The sequence below is a fragment of the Martes martes genome, assembly GCF_963455335.1.
Source record: "Martes martes genome assembly, chromosome: 6".
NCBI lineage: Eukaryota > Metazoa > Chordata > Mammalia > Carnivora > Mustelidae > Martes > Martes martes.
Window position 1 is genome coordinate 68,038,433 of NC_137893.1, and position 26,131 is coordinate 68,064,563.

General features: G+C 40.7%; 1 protein-coding gene across 1 annotated transcript; it reads left to right on the top strand.

Moving 5' to 3' along the window:
* The first annotated feature begins 510 nt into the window (after nucleotides 1-510).
* On the top strand, nucleotides 511-26,131 carry SLC18B1 (solute carrier family 18 member B1). Its single transcript, XM_080806039.1, has 14 exons — nucleotides 511-736; nucleotides 1,917-2,056; nucleotides 6,238-6,333; nucleotides 7,000-7,073; nucleotides 8,807-8,954; nucleotides 12,176-12,332; nucleotides 16,446-16,582; nucleotides 18,990-19,091; nucleotides 20,422-20,513; nucleotides 21,640-21,735; nucleotides 23,374-23,448; nucleotides 24,576-24,669; nucleotides 24,764-24,813; nucleotides 25,048-26,131. Exons 1-14 carry the CDS (start codon nucleotides 694-696, stop codon nucleotides 25,112-25,114), a joined length of 1,371 nt encoding a protein of 456 aa, XP_080662165.1. The 5' UTR covers nucleotides 511-693; the 3' UTR covers nucleotides 25,115-26,131.

Here is a 26,131-nt window from a genome sequence, read left to right on the forward strand (position 1 = left end):
TCTGCTAGATACAGGTATGCTACTTGAGGCTGGATGGGGGCTTATTCGTCTTTAAATTCACAATGCCTGAAACAAGGTGGCAACTCAGCAGTCTTAAATTTTATGTCGGTCCCAAACCAAAATTTCTCAGGCCTCAAACATTAACTGTTCCCAAATAGCAAATAAGGGGAAGATAAGTGAAGCCTCTGTGTGTGTGTGTGTGTGTGTGTGTGTGTGTCCACGCCCTCAAGTTGTGATGGTGCCGGTAAGGTGGTAGCCTATCTTTTTTGTGTCTAGATACGCTTCCTTTGTTACCTCTAGTGGAAACACATTTTACTTATTTTAGGCTACGGGGTTCACCTAGCTGGAATGTAGATAGTCCTCTCCCCATCCCGCCCCACACAGAAAGGGAAGCACAGCCTATCCACGGGCTGGGGGGGGGGGGGGGTATGATAGTAGCCTGTGTCTTTAAATAAACAAAGAGCTGCTCCACTCCCGCCCCGCCCCCGCCCCGCCCCCGCCCCGCCTCCCGGAGCTCCTAGGTATCCTCCCAGGCTGCGGGCAGCTCCCGGCCCACCGCTTCCCGCGGTGAATAGGCAATGCCAGGATCTGGCTGAGCAGTTCTCGTCAGCTCGTTGGCTCCTGTGAGGTCGAGTCCGAGGGCGCGTGCTCGGACCCGGGAGCCGCGGCGCGGGAGTACCGTGCATCGCGCTCATGGACTCGTCGGGGGATCCGGAGGGCACACGCCTCCCCAGAGGTGACCGAGAGCGGCGCGGACAGACACCCCTTGGTGGCGTGGGTCCTGTCGCCTTTATTGACGATTGAATTAGTTTTAGCTTGGTTTGTTTCGGAGGGATTCGAAAAGGCTGGGGCCTGGCGAGGAGGGTGGGGAGCGGGTCTTCGTGTTAGAGTTTTTCTCTCTCTGGGAGGGGTTGAAGTTCAGGGCCAGGGCTAGGTCTCTGAAGACTTTTCTCCTCTGTAGCGCTGCTGCTCGTATAAATATCCTGTGTTTGGGAATGCATTCAAATAAGTATGCCATTAGACAAAGGTAAAGCATTACATTTGGAGCACCTACTGTTGCTCCCCCCTTTTAACTTTCTCTCAGTTCCCTTCCTCATCTATTCCAGAAAGTTTTACAAAGATTCTTGATACTTCCTCATCTTGCACAGATTTTTTTTCCCCCTGGACTGCAGTGGCAACCTCTGAAACGTAGAGCAGACCAAATAAAATTTTCTTACTTAAATTTCCTTTTTCTCCAAGCCATTGAATTTAGAAATGACTGATAGATTTGCTGAATATTTGAAACTGAGTAACTGACCTGTTATCTTTAAAATTAAATGAACACTTAGCCCTGGAAATAAGTATTGAAATAATCAATGCAAAAGGCCAGTTATTAGTGTAAAATACATATAGATTTACGGATCTGTGGGACTTGTCTTTCCAGCAGCATACCATTGTAAGTATTCATTCGCCAATTGAATGCTTTAGTTTGTTTTCTCCTACTTACACTTCACTTGACTTCAATACTACCCTAGAATGCTTACTGAACAGCTAACTTGACATGCTTAGAACATTTTGAGTCCATGTAACATATGAAGCTAGTAACTCGAGAAGTTACATTATAGTTTGGAGAGCATACCTTTTGGAGGGCTCTTTGTTGCCTCATCCTTCCTGAAGGAATTTACTAGAAGGAATAGTGGAAGAAATAGTGAAGGCAAAACAGGTCAGATGGTTTGATAAATTCTGCCCTGAAAATGATACATTTTCGAAATGGGAGTGATGTACAAGTTTTGTGTTCCATTTGATCAAATGTGCTAGACTCAAAATAGCCCTTAACTGTGCAGATATTATCTTCAGCGTGCACAGAAATGACTTTTGCGAACTTTGGTCAGGAGTCCCAATTATATGCCTGTAATTGTAGCATGTTTGCATTTAAGGTGATGACCCTCCAGGAAATGCAAGAGAGACATCCAGACAGCTTTCAAGAGAACAGCTCTTTGTACTGATATCAGCAGCTTCCATTAACTTGGGTTCTATGATGTGCTATTCTATCCTTGGACCCTTTTTCCCCAAGGAGGTGAGACATTTTTATATTTTTCTGAATTTTAATTTTTTAACAAGCACTTTGAATTATTTCATTCTGTGGTGTGTAAAATGTAAAAATCTGCATTTAGTAAAGATGATGCATAGAACTTTAGTAAACAGAAAGACTTCTGATGGAATATTTGATACCAGAGAAAAAAATCCAGTCAGAGAGGAAACCCTCTTGGGAGATAATTCATCTAAATATAACTGACCATCTGCGGATTACTTCTCTTACCATGTAATTTGATAAACCTTTGTTTGGTTTCTGCAGCTGAAACAAGGGGGGTGCTCTGAGTAGTTGAGATTTTGGCATTATTGCAAAAGGTCTATGCTGAGAGAGGAAGTTTGTCTCCTGGAGTTTTTAACATATTAATATTTTGGAATTAGGAAGGCATGGTCCCTTTAAATCCCCTTTCTTTAACTTGAAATTCTTATGGAATCTAGTAGCAATGGTTTGTGCCAATGAGGAATTCTTAGAGTGGCTAGTTCCTTCCAATCATTGCCTTTTATGTGGGTTTATGGTTCATGACAGACTCAAAGGGAATTAACTCATAGAGAATCCCTTATCTGGAGGTGGGTGGGATGTAGCATGAAAGAAGGGTACTGGCTTTGTACTCTTTGCCCAAATCTTAGCCCTCATTGCACTCTCAGTCCTCTCATTGCCTTGATAACATGGAGTCCTTCATTCTGTGTGTTACCAACGAGGATGGAAATGGCTTCTCTGTTAAAAGAACAATGTGACTTTGTACCTATACAGTGCTTTTTAGTTTTCAATGTGCTTTCCCACACATTTATCCCATTTGATCTCTGCAGCTACTGCATAAGGGAGTAGGAGAGTAGCGAGAATCTCATCATGTTGCCAATGAAGACAAGACTCAGAAGTTCAGTGACTGGCCCAATTTAGTTCTCTTTACTGAGTGGGACTGGGAGGGTTTTTTTTTTTTTTTTTAAATTTTATTTATTTATTTGTCAGAGAGAGAGTGGGAGAGAGAGTGAGCAACCATAGGCAGAGGGAGAAGCAGGCTCCCTGCCAAGCAAGGAGCCCGATGTGGGACTTGATCCCAGGACGCTGGGATCATGACCTGAGCTGAAGGCAGCTGCTTAACCAACTGAGCCACCCAGGCGTCCCGGGAGTGGGAGGGTTAATGGCTTCCCATGGTAGGGTATGTAGGCATTGGATGCATTAGGGCAGAGAAGAGATAAGACAATGTCCCTCTCTTGTCAATCCACTGGGAGTGACAAAAGATGAAAACAAACAAACAAACATGAGTTGCAGAGTATTTGGACACCCTTTACCAAAACGCTCTTCAAATTGTTAAGAGACTCTAGAGAAAGGAATAGTTCATTTTGTCCTGTGTGCAGGTGGGGAGGGAGACAAAGGGATAGTACTGAAAGGGACTTCATGGGATAGACCCAAGTTTAGTCTTGAGAAATGTAGTTCTCAAGGTGAACGACAGAGTCAAAGGTGTTGTAGGAAAGAAATAGGTTGGATAGTCATGGGATTAGCAAAATAAATAGCATGTTCTTGGGGAAAGCAGACAACTTGATGTGTCTTGGGCTTTGGCTGGAGGGAAGTCCAACAGGAGGCAGCAGATCTGCGGAGGCAGGGGGAGCTAGAAGGCAAGGGTCCTTCCATATAGGCCAAGGATGTCAGCGAGAAGTTATCAGGGATGTCTGAACAAGACAGAGTAGCCTGATCAAGTTTGGGTTTCAGAAAATATAATGAGGGGTAGATCCTCTGGAATCAGGGCAGAGAAGAACTAGAGTAACTGGAACGACAAGATAGTGGAGCGTTTCCTGGCTCAGTTGGAACTCAGAGCAGTATTAGCTTCCTCTTAGTGGAATACAAGAGAAAACCAGACTACAGATACATGGTTTTTAATTATTTTATTTTATTTTTTTAAAGACTTTATTTGCTTGGTAGAGCAGAGTAAGAGAGAGAGAGCGAGCGAGAGAGAGAGCGAGCGCACGAGGTGGGGGAGCAGCAGGCAGAGGGAGAAGTTGGCTCCCCGCTGAGCAGGGAGCCCAGTGTGGGGCTTGATCCCGGGTGAGATCATGACATGAGCTGAAGGCAGATGCTTAACCAACCGAGCCACCCAGGAGCCTCTGTTTTCATTATTTGTTAATATTTTTTCCAATCTTTTTTAAAGAAATGGACATCAAGCTGATGTACATTGTTATATTAGTTTCGTGTCTACAGCATAGCAATTAGACAATTCTATACATTATGCAGTGCTCACCGCAATGAACATAGTTACCAATTGTCACCTTTCAAAGCTGTTAAAGTATTATTGACGCTATTCCTATGCTGCACTTTTAAGTTTTTGATTTACTTTTTTTGTTCAGGAGGGAAGGCTGGAGGAAAGAACACAGAGGAAGGGAGAAGGCATTCTAACTTTAAAAGGTCTAGATATAAAGAGCGGGCTCTTTCTTTTCATTTCTTATTAAAATAAAGCCTTGTGGTTGCCAAATGTACAGGCAAAACTTACCTTTCCTCCTGCATGTATCCTTCCTATTACCTAGAGCTAATTAGACAAAGGAGAAATAGGGCCCTTCTTAAATTGTGGTGCAGGATTCCTATTTCTACTTATCCTTTTTCTGGCACCCTCCTTCTTTGTCACAGGACAACATGTGAACTAGAAATTGCTTTTAATAGCTATTCTTGGTTTTCTGATGTGAAGCAGCCTCCACATTCCAAAAGTGATATTTAGCTGCTGCCATAGAATGTGATTCTGAAATATCTGAAGTCACCATCCCATGTCCACAGCTAATGTGGGAACCTGTGCAACATGGAAACTGTCATGGCTGCCATGATGGTGTAACTTTTGCATGTCTGCCTCCTCTTCTGTAAAATGGGGCCAGCTGAAAATGCACCCCTTACTCGGTTGTTGTAAGAAAGCATGTACAACAGCACTTAATAGTGATCCTCATAGTGAGGGTCCAATAAATAAATGTTAGTTGCAAAGCCATTATATCAATAATGCCAGACTCTAGGATGAAATACTTACCGGATCGACTAAGCAAGGAACATGGATAATGTGACTTGATCAGTGAATGTTCTTTCCATATCTTTATTGACTCCTTTGATGATATCTTCCCGCTGAGGTACCTGTTTTAGTTTGCTAGCGCTGCCGTAACAAATACCACAGACGGGGTGGTTTAAACAACAGAAATTTCTTGTCTAACAGTTCTGGAGGCTGGAAGTCTGGGAAGATGTTAGCAAGGTTGGTTCCTTCTGAGGACTGTGAGGGAGGGGTCTGTTCAGGCCTCTCTTCTTGGCTTATTGATTGCTGAGTTCTCATGCCATCTGTCTACTTTTGGTTTTATTGCCTGAGTTTTTGGTGTCAAATCCAAGAAATCATTGCCAAGCCCAATGTCAAGAAGCACCCTCTTTTGAGGAGTCTGACAGTTTCAGATCTTACATTTAAGTCATTCTGAGTTGATTTTGTGAGCAGGTGTAAGATAGGGTTCTGATTTCATTCTTTTGTTTGTGGATGTCTGGTTTCCCGAATGCCATTTGTTGAAGAGACTATCCTTTCTTCACTGTCTGTCCTTGACATCCTTATGGAAGATCAATTGACCATATGTGTGTGAGTTTATTGCTAGGCTCTCTAATCTATTCCATATGTTTGTCTATGCCAGTGCCATGCTGTTTTAATTACTTCAGCTTTGTTATTAATTAATTAAGAGAGTGCACATGCATGGGCGTGAGTATGGGAAGGGTGAGGGCCAGGGGGAGAAGGAGAGAGAGAATCTTAAGCAGACTCTATGTCCAGCACAGAGCCCTACTCCAGGGCTTGATCTCAGGACCCTGAGATCATGACCTGAACTGAAATCAAGAGTCAGATGCTTAACGGACTGAGCCACCTAAGCACCCCTGGAATTTATTTTTGAAATCATGAAATGCGTTGCCTCCAGCTTCGTTTTTCTTTCTCAAGATTATAAAGCTAACAATTCTTTATGGGTGTGGTGAGTGAATAATTTTCATGTCAGAGACCGGGTCTTACTATAGTTTCCCTTCCTTCCCCATTCTGCTTATTTTAAAATGAAAATCTTTGAAATTGCTACACAGATAAAGGTTACAAGAAAACAATGCTCTGATCTAAGAACTCCATCTTTCCACATGGATGAAAGTTTGTCTTGCAAACTTTGTTTCCTTTTCTGTTTTTAAAGGCGGAAAAGAAAGGAGTCAGCAATACAGTTACGGGTATGATCTTTGGATGTTACGCTTTGTTTGACTTGCTGGCATCTTTGGTGTTTGGAAAATATGTAAGTATTAAAATTCATATGAACACTTTAATTTTTAATATGTTGTGTAATGAGTTATTCCAATCTATACGTCTAGAATTTCCGTTGATACAGAAATAGCCATCACTATATTTTATGAATTAAGTGAAGTGTTCATGGTTCCATTCTTAAGGTTGATTAATTTTTTTTCTAAGTTTTTATTTGAATTCCAGTTAGCTAACTGTTAGTTTTCAGGTGCACAGTATAGTGATTCAACACTTCCCATCAAACACCCAGTGCTCATCACAACAAGTGCACTCCTTAATCCCCATCACCTATGGGGATTAAGGTAACCATCAGTTTGTGCTCTACAGTTAAGAGTCCATTTCTTGGTTTATGTCTCTGTCTTTTTCTTTCCCTTTGCTCGTTTGTTTTGTTTCTCAAATTCCACATATGAGTGAGATCATATGGTATTGGTCTTTCTCTGACCGAGTTATTTCATTTACCATAATGGGTTGATTGATTTTTCACTTCTTCCATGTTTGCAAGCAATGGATATTGTCATTCCATTGAAGAATTATTATAATCTTATATTAATTGTACATACATTTCCCAAACCTTATATTTTCTGATGCAGTGGATTTGTTTATGTGGATGTGGACTTGTAACAGTCATCAATTTACCACTCTTCTCTGACATTTATTATAGCTTGTACAAATTGGAGCAAAATTTATGTTTGTAGCAGGAATGTTTGTCTCAGGAGGAGTTACAATTCTCTTTGGGTAAGTCATGTTCTGATATGTTTGGGAACTTGAACAAATTTCATAATTTATCTTCAGTTTAAAATTTTAATGGATTCTTTAAATCACTTGGTACCATTGATTGCCTGCTTATAGCCGTGCATGTAGCTATTGGTAAAGGGAATTGGGTGTTTAGAGGATAGGATCAATGCAGGAAAGAGCCTTCTAAGGAATTATCGTTAGGTGGCTTCTGAATCCATTCATCAGGGTTATGAGTGTGAGTGACAGAAACTTAACTCACTTTTCTGAGTCACACGATATGTTTTGGCTCAAGCGCCAAGTGCATTAAAGAATCAGCCAAAGCATATCAGGAGACAGATGTTGAAATAATGTCATCGGAAATCTTTCTCAAGCTCCTGGTTTTGTTTTCCTCTTCTTGTGCTTTGTTCTTGGTCAAGGTGTTCCCTTGTGGCAGCAAGAGTTCCCCCAGTAGCTCCCATAGGAAGAATTCCTCAGCAGCTTCCCACTTTTCCTGAGCTTCGGGTAGATTCTCAGAATGGAGCCACTGGCCTGATCTTGTTGGTGACCCATCCCTGCATCCGGGGCAGTGTAGGGGAGGAGGACACTCTGATTGGCCAGGCTTGAGTCGTGTGCTCCCTTCGGAATGGTTCCCTCCATTGCTGTTTCCAGGAAAAGAGAAAAATAGGTGCCAAAGGTAAAATAGCTATAGAAATCTTAAGGCTTAGAGTCCTTACACCAGTAGTTTCGTGGCAAATCATGTGAACGAGCCTACACAATTACTTGGGGAGTATAGCAGCATGGAAAGAGTATGGTAAGATGATGGAGTAAGGTCAGAAAGCCTTCATATCAAACTAAGTGGGGTTTTTTTGTCACGCCCCTTTTGTCCTTTTTATCTTCCTTTTTCTTTTTTCTTTCTTTCCTTTTTTTTTTTTTTTTGGAAGGGGGGATGGTCTTCTATTTTCTGCATTCCTTTTTTTGTTTGTTTGAAGATTTGAGTTCTACCACTGAGGGGTACCTGAGACCAAGAAGTCTTTTTTTCATCTATGTTCTTAGCAGAGTGATTCTACATATTTCAAAAAGTCGATTTAGTATCACCATGTAGAAGACCAGTTACGGGAGCACACAAGGGCAATGAAACTGTCATTATGTGATGCAGATTGTTAACCAAAAAAGAGATAATTGTCTTCTACTGAAAGTACAACAAAGCAACTTTAAAAAATCATTTTTTTAGGGCGCCTGGGTGGCTCAGTGGGTTAAAGCCTCTGCCTTCAGCTCGGGTCATGATCCTAGGGTCCTGGGATCGAGCCCCGCATCAGGCTCTCTACTCATCAGGGAGCCTGCATCCCTTTCTCTCTGCCTGCCTCTCTGCCTACTTGTGATCTCTCTCTGTTGAATAAATAAATAAAATCTTAAAAAAAAATAAAATAAAAATCTTTTTTTTAAAGATTTTATTTATTTATTTTACAGAGAGAGTGATCACAAGTAGGCAGAGTGGCAGGCAGAGGGTGGGGAAGCAGGCTCTCCGCGGAGCAGAGAGCCAGATGTGGGGCTCGATCCCAGGACCGTGAGATCATGACCTGAGCCAAAGGCAGAGGCCTAACCCACTGAGCCTCCCAGATGCCCCCCAAAAATCATATTCTAAAGAGATTTATTATAAGAACTGTAGGTGAGATTCTTTTCAGTGAGTCGAGATAAAAAGGAAAAACAATAAAAACCAGCCTGGCATTTGAAAATTGTCTTGTTTTTTTTTTTAGTGTATTGGATCAAGTTCCAGATGGACCAATATTTATTGCTATGTGTTTTCTAGTGAGAGTGGCAGACGCAGTCAGCTTTGCGGCAGCAATAACTGCGTCTTTTTCCATTCTCGTAAAGGCTTTTCCAAATAATGTGGCTACGGTGTTGGTATGTATTTCATACGTGTTTCCTGTTTTCCTCTTAGCGTATGTGAAAATACTTGCCTTTTCCAAGTTAACACTTTCTTTGAGATCTACTTTTTCCTATTTTCTGTGTGCTTTGGTTACCTTTTACCCCAGTTACTACTTCCAGCAGCAGGCTGTCAGCAAATGTACCATCAGTCTTATTTAGGTCTCTTCCTACGCATATGATCCCCTGAAGTAGCAGGTAAATGGGGTTCAAACTAAATATTCTTTTTTACCGTTAAAGACAAAACAAACAAAACGAGCTCCCTGGTAGTATTTTGTTGTCTCACTGTACCCAGACTGTGACCGAGCAACAGTGGACAGTTCCTTAGCGGCCAGACACTTGATTCAAGCTTGAGGCCTTCCTCTACTTTTCCCAGATTCATGGAAGGAATCTTAGAGAGCTTGCAGTCCTTGTGTGCTTTTTCTTACTTTTCCCCAAATCCAGAACTTGATTGACATACATTCCCATATATTGGCCGGACACCTAGTATTAGTGACAGACCAGATGTCTGTCCCAGCTCTTGACTACTGCCTCTGACCCCAAGCAGGCTCTCTTATGGCTCTCTCCTCTGGACCCAGGCACTCTGGAAGGACCTGTGGTTTGCATATCAGACCAAATGCAGCCCTCAGAAGGAATAATTGTCCTTTAGACTTTAGGGCCTCCTCAGCCTAGTTCTAAGAATGCCCTTATTTGGGGCGTCTAGGTGGCTCAGTGGGTTAAGCCTCTGCCTTTGGCTCAGGTCATGATCTCAGGGTCCTGGGATCGAGCCCCGCATTGGGCTCTCTGCTCAGCAGGGAGCCTGCTTCCCCCTTTCTCTACCTGTTGCTCTGCCTACTTGTGATCTCTCTGTCAAAAAAAAAAAAAAAAAAAAAAAGAATGCCCTTATTTACCCATATTAATACTGCAGTTTTGGCCATTAGTATTTTTGCTGTGTAGGTAATTATTTCTTCCCACTTTTTTTTTTTAAGATTTTATTTATTTATTTATTTGAGAGAGAGAATGAGAGACAGAGAGAGCTTGAGGAGAGGGAGGGCCAGAGGGAGAAGCAGACTCCCCACCAAGCAGGAAGCCTGAAGCGGGACTCCATCCTGGGACTCCAGGATCATGACCCGAGCCGAAGGCAGTTGCTTAACCAACTGAGTCACCCAGGCGCCCATATTTATTCCCACTTTTTATTGAATATCTATACCTAAACCTAGCTGGCTGCTCAGGCTCATTTTAGGTTCTGTAGCCATATGGTAGGCAGTGATGTACTGCTTACATTTCCCAGAAACACATTTCTCAAAAATGGTTTGGGAGAACACGAGACCATTGACAGGCTCCGTAAAACAAGGTTCTGGGGGTAAAATGGAGTGTACCTGTGCTGTCCTCCAACTTTCACTTGAGTGAGTGTATTAAGACTCTGAGAAATCCTATAGTAAAGATATTTTATTTAATTTTCCACAACTCAATTTGACTATGGAACTACTTTTTGACTGGTAAAGAACTGCTCTTCTGTGGAACCCTCTGGAAGGTGCCACCCAGGGAATTTCCTATGATGACAACAATAGTCACTTTGATTTTCTGGTCAACAGGGTAAATTCATGTTGCCAACCCCATTTCTATATAAAAATTACAGCCTAAAGCTGACACAGCTAACTTGGTAGTCGATGTGGACAGCTTCCTTATGACGAAATGTAGAATTCCTGTATACTTTTTGAAATTGAAATTACAAGTGGACTACTTTTGTGTCCTCTGTGAGGTCTCAGGATGCAAGGTTGCTGGCTACAATCTCTGCTTAGCACTGCCAAAGTCTAGATTGGTCTAAAATGGTGCAATTTCTGTAAGAGATTTTTAAGAGTAAAATATTTTCCTAGCTTTTGAAAAAAGCTAGTTTTGTTTATTTTAATTTTAGCAAAAAATTTTATATAGTATGGAATTCAGAAGTTGCCAAAGGAAATACAAAATAAAGTGAATGTATTCTATATATTACTTTTCCTCACCTTATGGACACACCTGTTGTCTAGGAATGCAGTCCCACATCGGTCTCCCGGGAGGCCACAGAGATTACAGGTTCTTTCTAGAGTGATTCCATGTATGTATGAATGTGTTCATGGGCATGTGTGCGAGTGCACAGGAAGGCATGCATGTGCGCACATACACAGAGGGCACGTGTGATTCTTTCCCCTTTGTTTCCTTTATGCTAGCAGTAGGATACTCTCCACACTGTTTAGAGCCTTGCTGTTATACTAACAGTGAAATCATTTCGGAGATCTTTCTGTGCCTATACATGATCTGTGCCTATACATGAAGAGTTCTCTACTCTGGCTTCCCTTTAGTGGCAGTATATAGTACTTCACTATATGGAGGTAACATACATCCATGGTTTACTCAAAGTGTTGATGAATGTTTAGATCATCTACATTTTTTGCTGGTACAAACAGTGCTACAAACACATAAGCTTGTACGTATACCGTATCACATCTTTACGACTGTGCCCATAAATTAAATTCCCAGAATGGCATTCTGGGTCAGGGAGTATGTGCCAAATTACCCTCCTGTGTTCATTCATTCACTAACAGTGTACGCATGGGCTGCTTTCCTCACTTTCTTGGCAGCAGAGCATTTGATGGGTGATTAGTAAAAACTGGTATCTTGTGGTTTAACCATTTACTTCTTTTAAAAGTGAGGATGGGCTTTCTATTACATGCCTAAGAGCTACTTGTATTTTATGTATTAACAGTCTACTTACAACATTTGCTCATTTTCCTATTAGATGGTTCATTTTTCCCCCATTGATTAGTATAAGCTCTCTTGATATATTTGGGGAAAGTAGTCCTTTGTCAATATTTTTTCCCCTGTTCTTCATTTGTCTTTTGATGTACTTAACCATCCATTGGTTTTCATATTTTTATGTAATCTGATTTATGAATTTTTTCTTTTGTGTCTTGTGAGCTTTATATTGCAATTAGAAAAACTTCCCAACCATAGGGATTAAAAATTAAAAAAAAAAAAAAGCCTGCCATATTTTATTTTTCTAGAATTTCTATGCTTTCAATATGTATGTTCAAGTTTTTGGCTCATCTTGGGTTTGTGTGGGTTTGTGTGTGTAAATTGTGACATGGGTAGAATTTTTTTCAGATGGTGTCCATAATATCTTCATTTGTTAATTCTTCAAACAGATTATATTGACTCAATTTTCTTTTTCCCCCCATTTTTAGGGAAGTCTTGAGATTTTTTCTGGACTGGGACTAGTTTTAGGGCCTCCTTTAGGTGGCTTCCTGTATCAGTCCTTTGGCTATGAGATGCCTTTTATTTTGCTGGGATGCATAGTTCTGCTGATGGTACCACTCAACATGTACATTTTACCTAATTATGGTAAGACCGCATTTATTACTCATTTTAAGAGTCTGAAATTTAAGTAAATTGGCCTCTGTAGGAGGCCAATTTCACAAATACTCACTTTTATTTTATATAATCAATAATAGATTTATGGCACACCCTGAAAGAATTGATTCTCTTTTCAGAAGTGTTGCTGTAGGCAGTTTATATGAATTTCTATGTATTACAAATTGGTTCTGACCTTTAGAACTGTCGAATATTTAATTTCTCATCATAAAACATTACCCTGTGAAGTGCCCACAGAGGTCTTCTTGGACTTAAGTATTCGGAACGACAAGTTGTCAAAGGCCACACATGGCACTATCTTTTTGGAAGGCCGGTAGGCAGGAGAGCGGGGTCAGACCTTCTCCCCAGTAGTCCTCCCAGATGCCAGTGTGAGAACACACAGCTGCATCGGGTAGTAATGGGGGTCATCCTGGCTTCAAACCTTTATGCCCCATAGGAGTCAACCTATCCTGTAACAGCTCCATGGACATAGCTGCAAGGCTCACTATGAGGGACATGCCTAAGTCAGCACACTCAGGGGGGCACCAAGCTTGGTGTCTTCATCAGGTACACATTGTTCATTTCTCGTTCCTTCTCTATGGACTCTACGGAATGACATTTACCAGGCAAGGGCCATTTTTATTATAAGCAAGATTGCCTAGTAACATCGCTGGCATTTGACCTTTATCAGGTGATGAGGGGAGTAGAGCTAAAGAGTTAACTTGAAGGCTGGAGAGGAGAGAGCTAGACAAAGTTTCTAGAGAAGAACTACGCCCCGAAACACAAGGCGGTGCTTGTCATTTCTGCTTATGACAGTGGTTTCTGTGGTCAAGCATCCTGGTCGCTTGGTTCACAGATAACATTGGGCTGATAATCAAGAAACTAACACCAGGTCAGAGTCTCATGCAGTGGGAAAAACAGTTCTGTCAACCCTTTACCCCACTGTAGAGGGAAAAACGATTTTGCTTATTCATTCATGGTAGGACAGGGTATTTAGAACTTCTGTGGTGAGGCACTAGACTGGCCTCCCCACATCTTTACTCCTGGAGTCCTGGCCTGCTCTCTTGGTCTCCCCCATCCCCCCACCACGTGGTGTCTTTTGCAGCCTTTTCTGACTGCCACCAGCCTACTTCCTTGACAGTTAGTTCTCTTCGTTTCTGTTATTCCTCCATTAAAATCTCCCAGCATTTTCATTGAACTTAACAAAATCCCAGTTAGTTATATTTTTGTGAACAAAAGGGTTTGGCAATGTTGCTGTTTATCTATGGGGATCTTCTGTTTAGATTGAATGGAAAAAAGCTGGTATTAAAAAAAACTCTGAGATTGATAATGTTAAGACTGTAAATATAGATTTAGGAGTTCCCATGAAGGAGTACTTACCAAATTAATGTTTTTGGAGAGCTTATGGATAGAAGCTAGAAAATGAAATTTCCTTTTATTTTGATGATATTGGCAGAATTTGGTGCCCTGTAAATTCTACCCCACTCCTTTACCTCATTCTGGACTCACAGACAATGTGGTTCTAGCTTTGGGGGTTAAGAGTCAACTTTAGTCTCTCTCTCCCTCTCTCTCTCTCTCTTATCCTTTGTATCTGCTCACCAAGTCCTCTCTTCTGTACCACTCTCATGAAATATTTCGAAAACAGCCATGGACATGCCAGTCCTCTTATTAAAAATCCCTAAATCCGTGAAACATGAGCTTTATCTTGAAAGCCATGAGTACCTGTTGTGAGATTGCGGTAGAGGAGCCACATGGTCTGAAATCTCTCCCCTTCCCATCTGCTCTGACCCTCCTCATTCTTCAAAACTTACTCTGTATTACCTCTTCTGGGAAGTCTTTCTGAACCTTCTTGATCATCCAGCTAAATGCTGTGTAAGTAACACCTCTAACAGTAGCTTCCTGGCAACATCGTCAACCAGGGGGTCATGTCCCTCTAAAAGAATAGGTCAGAATTGTGTGGAGCAGAGAGAATACCCGAGTAGCTTGGGAAAGCTCCCCCGGTGATTCTGCCATGTGTCTCATGAAGCAGGTATCATGCTAGGTTTTCGTTGCTTGGCCTCCTGCCACAGTTTAATTAAACTCATTATGTGTTTGCTTCTTTGGACGCTCTTAAGTATTCTCATTGTGATTTCTCATTTTTCCCTGCTTTGGATTTAGAGAAGGCGATCATTTCTGCCATAATAGTTTATCTTATACCAGAAATCCCCAATAATACCTTTTATATGCAAATAAATATAACCAATTAAAATTGATCTATAATTTATATGTCAATGGTGACTAATGAATCTCTTTAATAAACCATTCAAAATCCACACCAAATGAAGTCTCTCCCTGCTGGCCCTGTTACCCCAAGCCACATGGGGGTGTTTGTCCTCTCTCTGAGTCTAACTGCACACTTTCTGTAGTTGAGTGTCCTAGACTGTGCTCACATTTGGATCACCATTGACTTTTTAGCTAATAAATAAGAAATTAACATCATGGTTTAACTTTATCCCTTGGATCTTGACCAAGTTCTAAATGTAATGCTCAAAATACTTGAACCATTCTTTGTGCTTTTTTTTGGTATTTTGCTCCATACTGGATCCTTATTCTCCAAGAATTAAGTAATGAACCATAACAGGTGTTTTTGGAGAAACAAGGATATACAAGTGCTGATCCTCGCCCTCAAGGAGCTTCCTTGTCCTCACCTGGCCAATATCATCTCTGCCCCAGCACTGTGGCTGCCTCCTGACCGGTCCCCTTGTCTCCATTCTCCACAAGGCCACAGAGAGGTTTCTTCAAACCACAGATCTGATTCCTACCCCTTGTTTGGATTCCCTAGTGATTTCTCAGGCTTCTAAGCATGTTTTCCAGAGTCTTGCATAAACATGCTTCCGCAGTATGATCTCTCTCCATGCTGCTGGTGTCCCCTACGCCAGTCTCCATCCACTAGCTTTGCTTCTCTCCCTTCATTTCTTCAAACACAGAATAGTTTTCCTGATTTTTGAGTCTTGAAAGGTGCCATTCCTGGAATAATGTTCCTAGTTTATTTTTTCCTCTTCTTTGACTTGCTCATCTTAAGCTCATGCTTTGGGCATCAACTTAGATATCAATACTTTCAGGAAGCCTTCTTTATATGGCTTTCCCTGTTTTTGTTTGTTTGTTTAAGGCAGTCCTCTCATATGCTCTGAAAGTTTCCCTCCTAGTTACATCCAAGCTATCTCCTCTCCTTCCTGTAACTTCTTTGTGAGGTCAGGGCTTGGCTCTGTCTTTTTTGCCTTTATCTGCCCAGCATTTTGCAAAGATTTTGCTCAGTAAATTAACAGGGTGATAGGAAAATCACCAAACAATAGTAAACAATAGTAAACAATAATAAAAAAATGTAGTTTAGGTGCTAAAAGGTATGGTAGATTCCAGAAGTGCGGTAGGAAACAGAAAAAGGTAAAATTTGTGGGCCAGAACCAGACCTTATGGATTGGATAGAATTTGAAAAATTAGCAGGAGAAAAAGAAAGGAGTCAGAGCATGTGACTGGAGGCTTGGAAATAACCATTCCTGTTGCTGGAAACAGTGAAGAAGTTGAGTTCCTGCAAGGGGATACTGGAACTGAGGTCAGCGCAGTTGACCTTGAGGGCCAGTGTAATTTGTGTGTGATTCAGTAGCACACCTCTCAATCTGGTGTTTTCTTTGCCATCAGAAAAAAACAAAAAAAATTGTCTTGTGCTCTTTAGTGAACGTAGATTCCTTCTCAGCATACACATTGTTTCTTGATAAAGCTTCTGGCTTTTCCCCTGCACCAAATCTAACTTTATATATTCTCTGTCCCGTCTGGGGAAGGCCTCACAGTTATAACCTATAACCGAAGACCCTCTCTTCTCCTCACACTCTGCTTTCAGTTGATTCTTTATGAATCTGAGAAATTGTTTTTAAGAAAACTCATTGTGGCTCCTAGGTTTGAATAATTTATATGCAATATAGATAATAGGCAATTTTAAGCAAACTCAGAGGTGCAGTTATTTTGATTACCAAATAAAGGTGGCCTTACCAATTTTACTTTTCAAAATAGGTTGACATTGTGAACTACTCTGATTTTTTTTTTTTTCCTTCTTCAAATTTTTACCCAAAGACTCTGATCCAGGCAAACACTCGTTCTGGAAACTGATCACTCTACCCAAGGTCGCGCTCATAGCCTTCGTCATCAACTCACTCAGCTCATGTTTTGGCTTCCTTGATCCTACTCTGTCTCTCTTTGTTCTGGAGAAGGTAGGTGGCCTGATTGTCAAAGAGCTCTGCACTGTAGAAGGTGGGTGTGTTTGCTTGCTCTTGGGTTCTGCTTTGTGGAATGAGCTCTGAGTGGCTGTGAGAACTGCACAGGGTAAGAACTGCACCCATGGGTAGCCTGTACCTTCCCTCTGTGACATCCCTTTGACTAGGGGTCTGATTCAGGGTGAACGAAAGAAGCTTTTCACTAAGTGGCCCGAATACTGGTCTCCTTTTCAAGGTCTTGCTCGAGTCATCACAGGTCTGGCTGCTTAACAAGGATACTTTCCTCTACTTGTTTGAATTCCAGTGAGACATTTGGGGTACTCTGTAGCTCATTTGATGTTCTTCTCTAACAGATCCCTTCTGGGTCCACTTACTTTTCAGGCTATTACATACATACAATGAAATGACTATGGAATATATTAATCTGGGATGGTAGAGAGGAATCAAGAGTCTCTCTCAATTTTTTTTTTTTTTTGAGTGCTGGAAAATAAATGTTGGATTTAAAAGTTGGATGTTGTAGAAATTTTCTCTTAGTTATTTCTGGAAAAGAGATTATTAATAATGTGATAAAGTGTACTACTAAGTCTGGTAGCTAATTATACTGAAGAATTAATATGTGTTTATAAAGGCAGAACTCTAATTGCATCCCACACTGACTATATGTGAGGTTTGGGAATTCAAAAAGCACAGTTACCAGACACAGTTCCTCGAAGTCACTAGAGACAGTTTTGGGTATGTGAGATATGCAAAAAGATAAACATGGAGACTGTGATTTTAGTGCCTGACCCAACGTTTAGGAAATAATGTAGTATCTTGCTTGAGCATCTGTGAGGTAATAAGAAACATATTTTGTGTTTATGATGACACATGCCATTCGTGTCATCAACAGTGTATCTCTTCAAGAGTCATTTTTCTATCCTCTGAAGAATTTCTGCCTAAACAAGGGGAAAATATTGTAACCAATCTGTGGTAAATCCAAGTTGCTCATGTGTATTTTATCAGAAATCTTTATAAATATTATTTTCCAAATACATTTGTTAGATATATCTTTACATTTTCCTATTTTTTCTATCAAAAGATTTTTATCCTGTTGCCCTTCTTCTGACTTCTCACCAGCTGTTTGAACTGGCAGTTTACTGTCCTGTCACTCGTCACTTAGCCTTTTAGGGTAGGACATTTCCACCCTGTCTCCCCCAGTTGTAAAATCAGAAGACACTGCTGACTTTTTTTCTTCCTACTAGTATCTTTTTTTTTTTTAAAGATTTTTATTTATGTATTTGACAGTGAGAGCAAGAGAGCATAAGCAGGCAGAGCAGCAGAGGGAGGAGAAGCAGGCTCCCCACTGAGCAGGGAGCACGATATGGGGCTCGATTCCAGGACCTTGGGATCATGACCTGAGCTGAAGGCAGTTGCTTAACCAACTGAGCCACCCACGTGCCCCCTTCATACTAGTATCTTCAAAGGACTAATTTGTTATAAAAATTGTTGAAACATATATAGACTCATATATAAATCTCATGAGCTTGCTTAAGAAAATTAGTTAAGGAAATTAAGGAAAACAGGAACAACTCAGTGAACCAAAAATGGTGTTTGTATCATGCTAATAACAGTATCAAGGTTGTGTGGTAGCTTACTGTTTTAAAAGTCTTTTGTAATGCATCACACCATCCATTCTTTAATTAGATATTAACAGCCCTTTGAAATAAATGGGATAAATGTTATCCTCAGTGTTTTTTACACCAGTGCATTTTAGTCTATGGGCAGTCAGCATCACTTGGTGGCTTGTTAGAAATGCAAATTCTTAGGGCACCTGGGTGGCTCAGAAGGTTAGGTGTCCCACTCTTGATCTCAGCTCAGGTCTTGATCTCAGGGTTGAGTTCAAGCCCCATGTTGGGCTCCATGCTGGGTGTGGAGCCTACTTAAAAAAAAGAGTAAGAAATGCAAATTCTCTGGCCCCATCCCATACCTTTTGAATCAGAAATTTTAGGGCTGAAGTCTAAGAACCTCTTTTTTTTTTTTAATCCCTTAAATCAAGGCACGTTAACACTTGTTTCCAACTAAGAACCTCTTCAAAGTACTCTGGGTAGTTCTCTAATGCACACTAAAGTTTTTGAAGCTCTGGTTTACATGTAAAAAATGTTATGATTCATAGAAGCAAAATTATATGTTCAAAATCAAATGCTACAGAGCAAGACATCTAGGACTTTTGACCTCTGGTTAGGTTTTTTTCTTCCCCTTATAGAGAAAAAGGAGCCTATTTACACAAGTCAAAATCAGGAAAGATACTTAGTGGTAGTAGTGGGCTCATGATAGATAACAAGAACTGAGGAGGTGGCTAGAAAAGATTTATGTTTATTTTAAAAATGACTTAATAACATAACTCTAATATGAATTTTATTTACAGTTTAATTTACCAGCCGGTTATGTGGGACTAGTATTCCTGGGTTTGGCCCTATCCTACTCCATTTCTTCACCATTGTTTGGTCTGCTGAGTGATAAAATACCAGTACGTACACTGAATCTTCATTTAATAATTGCTTTTGTATATTTAGGCCAGTGGCTTTCCAGCTGTACTTCTGGAACTCTAGAGGTCCATTGATTAGAATTGATACTCAACTTAAAAAAAAATTCAGCTTATTAATATATAATTGAGAAATAAAATGGTAAGATATTTAAAGTGTACACCATGGTGATTTGGGATCCGAATTCATTGTGAAAGGGTGCCTTCCATCTGGTTAATTAATACACCCATCGCCTCTATATTATCTTTTAATTTTTTTTTTTTGAGGGGGCGAGAACATTGAAATTCTACTGTATTCAATTTTTGGAGTCAATGGCGAGGTTCCAGTGTCTTCTAACCTGTCACTCTGAGAAAATTCACTTTTAATTGCTTCTTCTGGGGGAAAATGGGGTCTGCACTGAAGCTGTTGACAAACTATTAGATTTGACTTGCTAAAGGAAAAAGTCCCTTGATGCAAAATAACATGGACTGGCCTTAAAAATTAGGGCAGAGTTGCAGAATTAGTTAGGACTAGGGAAGATTGAGTGGAGACAATTCAGGTTTTCTGTGGGAATGAAGGGATTGGCTACATAAATATACATTTGGTTGTCCTGTGGCCATCCGGGTAGAAAATCCCTTCTGTTCTCCTTTGCCTAGATCTAAACCATTCAGTCCAGATGATTGGTATACAGTGCTAGTAAGTACTGATAGCCAAATCTCCAGCTTCTGTGATTTTAGTGCTTGCTTATATATTTATCTATTTATTTAGCATTTCCCTCCTCACTAAGCTTACATAAATATTTATCAAGACTTAACTTACACGGAGATTACTAGGTAATCTGAATGACAAAAAATAAGGGTCTTAAACAATATTTGGAGCTCGGTTTTAAGACCCTCTTCTCTCACTGAGCAGATACTTTGCCTCTAGAATTTTCTGCCTGTGCTCAAGTAGTTTAAAAGGAATAATTCTGTTGGGTACTTTTAAAATAATGTGAATATGTATCGCAGCTACCAGGTGGTTCCTTGTGGGGACTGTTTTTAAATTGTTATTTTTGGAATTGTTCATTGTGTGCAAAATCTGTAATATGCTCCATTCCCAAGGAATCCTTTTCCTAGGAAACTCCCTATCGTGGGGTATATTGTCCTTGCTTTTCTGTTTACCATCTACCTATTTTCTCTTAAATGTAAAGTTTTGTTTTCTTCAGTGTATTTGGATCTTGTTCATGTCATGGCTTGTGTTCTTCAATGATTTTTTTTTTTTTTTTTTTGCATATGTTTTCTTTATGGAGGAACTTTACCTCTCAGAGTTTTTTTGGACTCTCATTCTCTTTACCAGCATCTAAGGAAATGGTTTCTGGTCTGGGGAAACATCATCACGGCAGTATGCTACATGTTCTTAGGACCTATCCCAATCTTGCACATTAAAAGGTAACGTTTTTCCTTTTTCTATTAATTTCTACTAAAGAAATTTTTGGTGGGACGAGGGCATAGCTTCATATTTTGAACCTTATTACTTCAATAATTACCTTGATTTAGGACTCCAGTGAATTGCTTATTAGACTGGCAGTATTTTACATTGCTAGGAGCTAGCCAAAAGAAATGCCTAAAATCTATATCGAGTGAGGAAAAAAGCTTCTCCCTTTGCATTTTAATTGCACGCTTGTTTGTACTTTATTTTAAAAATAGTGTTTGTTGCTACCTACTTTTAGCTGATAGTTCTTACAATATGTTTTTGTTTTTTCTCTTCCTTCTTGAGCCTTAAGACTGGGATCAAATCTTTCTTTGTTTCTTTCTTTCTTGTTTCTGTCTCATTCTTAGCACATAGTAGCTGCCCATTAGAGCTTCTTAAATGTAATTTACTTGCTGAAATACAGGGAGCTTAGAGGTTTTCAGGTAGTCCTGGGATAAAGTGCGACAGGGAACCAGCAAGTATTTCAGGGTCCTTCAGACTTGGGTTTGCATCCAGCCTTTGCCACTTACTAGATATGGGAACTCCGGCAAATCGTTTAGCTTCCAAGAGCTTTGGTTTTCTTATCTGATCACAGTGTGTGCTGCTTGGCAGGATAATGCTGCAAGGATTCAGTGGGGAAATGGATATTAAGTAAATGGCACAGTGTGGGAAGTGGAACAAAATTAGTTTCCTGTCTCTTCCTTTACAACTTCCCTTCTAGGCCATTTTTTTTTCAGTCAATTGAATTTCAAAACCCAAGTGATTGAAGGAGTGACATGAACATTTAGCCAATTTTGACAAGATTAGACACAGTGATAATATCTTATCATGTTGACTCCGGGCATGGGATATGTGTGACCAAAGAAGTTGAGATATTGCGGTGAATTGATATCCAAACGCCCCCCCCTCCCCACCCCCTGCCCCGGCTGTAAGGGTGCTGTCACTGAAAGAAGTGGGATAAAATGGCAATGAGGCAGACTGGTCATGTCATCTGTGAAACAAGCTGCTCTGGGATTCAGCCTGCCCTCCCTACTAGGAGGCTTTGTGCCTGTTCACATGCTAATGTTGCCTGGTTTTGTTTCTTTCTCCAAAACCCTTTTGCAGTCAGCTCTGGCTGCTGGTGCTCATCCTAGTCCTGAACGGCGTCTCTGCTGGAATGAGCTTAATTCCAACCATCCCAGAGATCCTCAGTTGTGCCTAGTAAGTCCCTTCTGTGCTTGAGAAGCTGGGGAGCGTCAAGCGCTTTCTTGAATTTCTCAGTTTTCTAGGATGTTGGAGTTTTTTTTCAGAAGACCAAATCTTGATGATTTTATGTCACACAATATTGTGCTATAAATAGTATGCCATATTACTATAGATGACAATCTATGGTAATGTTAACACAGTGATAGGTCACATGAGCTGTGGGTAGAGCTGTGGGTAGAGGCTTGGCTTAGTTTATGCCTAGGAACCCACAGAATTTTGAAAAGCCAAACCACAAAGGAAAGGCCTCAGCACTGTTTCCTTCTCACGGAGAAGGTCCCCACAAGGGCATATGATCACCAGGTAAAATGATTCTAGTACCATTTCTAGTGCATTGGGGGCTTGGGGGGTGGGGATGGGGGTCTCACACCACCAAGCAGCTCTCCAGAACCAGCTAGGTGTCCTGCAGTGCGACTCAATTCTGACACTATCTACCTGGAGAGAAGGTCACATCCCTCAGGTGAAGGGCTCCGTCCCGCAGATGGCCATGTGCTGCGGCTGCTAATTCCAAGTCCAGGTTGTTATATGTGCTTCTGACTGGCCTATAAATCAGAGGTTCCCATGAAAACTTCCTAAGTTCAATTCATTTGCTAGAGTGATTCACAGAGCTCAGGAAACCAGTGTACTCATTAGAATTTACTGGTTTATTACGAAAGAGATTAAAGGATGTGAATCAACAGCCAGATGAAAAGACATGCAGGGTAAAGTCCTGATCAAAGGAGCTTCTGTCCTTGTTGGGTTTGGGGCACTGCACACTGGCATGTGGAAGGGTCTGGTTCACCAACCTGGAAACTCTCTCACCCTGTCCTTTTGGGTTTTTAGGGACATATCATACATACCCACAGTTGATTAAATCAATGGCCATTGGCCATGGAGTCAACCTCTAGCCCCTCTCCCCTCCTCAAAGGTGGGGGCTTCCAGGAGTGGGACCAAAGGTTCTCATCCTCTCATCACATGCTTGGCTCTCTTGGCCAACCAGCCCCTAAGGCTCACCTTATTAACATAACCAAAGGCCCTTGAAATTGCTTTCCTCACTTAGGAAATTCCAAGGGTGTTGGGGCGGCTGTATGCCAGAAACAGGAGGAAGACCAAATATATATTTCTTATTATAAATCCTAGTATCACAGTAGGCATTTGTCACTGGGCCACCAGTCTTTTGTTTAGGAGGCATGATGAAGAACACCAAGGGAGCAGGGAGAAGAATGTGAGCTCCGTTGGCTCAAGTCAACAATTCACCAAGCAATAAGGAGCTGCCTCTGGGTTTTCTAAAAGTTTCCCGTTACTCTCTTTGCATGTTCATCTCATTTTAAGAATTTCTTCGTTAATGATGTTTTTATGAGACTTCATGCAAATGGGTCATGACTCGAGATCATGCTTGATATATGCAATAAAATTATTTTTAGAAAACCATGGAGTCAACATAAATATAAAAATTCCTTCAAATTGGATTAGCTTTTCATCTTAGAAATGGAGTGTTCTGTCTGTGGGTTTTGTTCAGATCATTTCTGGTCTATTTTAACTTACCTGTCACATACTATTTGCTTTCTTTGTGTAGGTTTCCCTTTTCATAACAGATCTATTCTTCTGTCTCTGCAGCGAAAATGGCTTTGAGGAGGGATTAAGTACCGTGGGACTCGTGTCGGGTCTCTCCAGCGCAATGTGGTCAGTTGGGTGAGTAGCCCTTTCATTTACACCCGCCAGATGGTATCTCCACTTCTATGAAGAAATCGACACCGAGAAGTCCAATGAGTTGCCGAAAGGCACCTAATTCATTTAGACCAGAGCTGGAGTCCTAACCCACATGCTCTGCCTCTAAGATCAGTGGTTTTACCAGCAGTTTTAAAAGCTCATCAAAATGGTCCCGTGTGCTGTCTTTTTAAAGTGATCTTTCCAAGTTCCTCTAACAGGAGCATGTCTCAAGTTTTAAAAATGTCTTCATTTCTTCATTCACTCATCTATTTTTGACTCTTTGCTATCCGTGAAGGATGACTGTGCAACTGACATGGTAGTGTATCTCAATAAATGTATACCGAATTAAGTTCTTTTCAATACAAATACTGAGAAGAATATAGAGAACAATATAAAGATTCTTTTGAGGGCATGTGTCCTTTTCAACATTCTTGTTTAAGGCACCAGTTTTTCAGAAGCAGTTACTATAATTTTAGAATTGCTTGAAATTTGTGAACGTCATCATTATCAGATATAATTGTGTTTTTTTTTTTGAAGATTTTATTTATTTCTTTGACAGACAGAGACCACAAGTAGGCAGAGAGGGAAGCAGGCTCCCTGCTGAGCAGAGAGCCCGATATGGGGTTCGATCCCAGGACCCTGGGATCATGACCTGAACCAAAGGCAGAGGCTTTAACCCACTGAGCCACCGAGGCACCCCAAGATATAATTGTTTTCTCACACCCAGTGCTCTGTCCAGGAATTGACTTTTGTCTTTAGTACTTACAGTTCCAATTTATTTATGTATTTATTAGGATTTTATTTGTTTATTTATTTATCAGAGAGAGAGAGTGCATGCACAAGCAGGGGGAGCAGCAGGCAGAGGGAGAAGCAGGCTTCTTGCCCAGCAAGGAGCCCGATGCTGGAATCTGTCCCAGAATACTGGGATCATGACCTGAGCTAAAGGCAGATGCTTAACTGACTTAGTCACCCAGATGCCCCCTTACATTTCCAGTTTAATAAAATTAAATTGGAGGGATTGTGGAGGGATTGTGCCGCCTTTAGGAAGTAATTCTTTTTTTATTTTTTTTAAAACGGTATTTAATACTCTTTCTCCTTTTCATTGTTAGTGCTTTTATAGGACCAACACTGGGTGGATTTCTGTATGAGAAAATTGGTTTTGAATGGGCAGCTGCTGTCCAAGGTCTTTGGGCTCTGACAAGTGTGAGTAATCAGTCTTGTTTTCATCTTCCTTATATTTGTGGAGATGTGTGACTTGGAGAATTGACATTAACCAGTCCCTTTAATTGTGTTCAAGGGACTAACGATGGGCTTGTTTTATCTGTGGGAGCACTCACGGAGAAGAAGGTATGGTCAACTCTTGAGCTTTTTTTCCCTTTTTAAAGTCAGCCTGTGGGAGTGGAAAAGAAATAACCATTCTGTATCCGTTCTTCCAGTCAGCAGATTTCTGGGCACCCGAAGGCTTATTACTTGATAGATGCATTTAGGGGGAAAAGTAGAGATGTAGGTACTGGGTTGTTTTTTTTTTTTTTTTTTAAGATGAGAAATATTGAGGTTCTCCTCTTTTTTCTTTCAACGCAGATCTAAACTCCAAAATATTCTGGGCACGGAGGAGGAACGGACTTCCCTCTTACCTAATGAAATCTAGCCTTAAGAATCCTGTATCAATACCCATTGGGAGATGGGTGCTCCTGGCCTAGAACATCAGAATTGAAGGGGTTTTCTTAATATTACACACAAACCTCCACGGACTGTATACCAGCATCCTGACAGTCTCAACATATTTTTGGATAATCCTGTGTTGGGCTGTCCTAAAAAGCTGGCCTGCTAGACCAGCCATATTTGCAACATTAAGTATGAGAAGAGCAGTTGAAAATAAGCAAAAGTTTGTGTTTTGAGGTGATTCAACCTGGACTTGAAGGGGTTATTGACTCTAGGTCTCCTGTTTCCTTTGTTTACTTTTTAAGTGCACTAATTCTGTGAATCTACCTTTTGTTTATTAACAGGGAAATAAATGAATTCATTTGATATGCTTAAAAGTAATATAAAGATTACTGAAAATGTATAGAATAACTGTGAAATCAGTTTTTAAAAGGCATGCTGTCTCTCTGTCCTAAGATTTTTGTTCTGGTTCAAAAGGCATAATTCCTGCCTCCCATCATGCAAAAACTCTCAGCTCTTCTAGAAGTTTTGTTTTTGTGAGAGGCATAACATTAGACTTCCATTTTTGTAACATACTTTGAATTAGGATCTGGATTTATAAACAGTGCTTAGTATAACATTATCCATTTCCCTAATCTCCCTATTTCAGTTCTACCACCTGTTTTGTATTTGATTTTGTTTTTTAACATATTTCTGGTAGATGTATTCTATTCCCAGAGCAAGTGAGTCCACAGGACTGTTTCTTGTATTCTAGGGAACGGGTTCATCTGATTTCATGTGAAATCCATGCTGTTGCTTGAAATGAGTGAATCTCTCTGTGTTATTCTCATACCTCCTGATGTGTTTTCCTGCTGTAGTAGCCACATTTACACTTAAAAAAAAATAAAAGAAATGGTTTTATCTGTATATTAATTCAAAAATAACTATTGAATGACTTCTCTGAACTGACCCCTGTGGGAGGTGCTAGGAATTTGGCTGTGATCCAAATAAACAATCTCTGCTT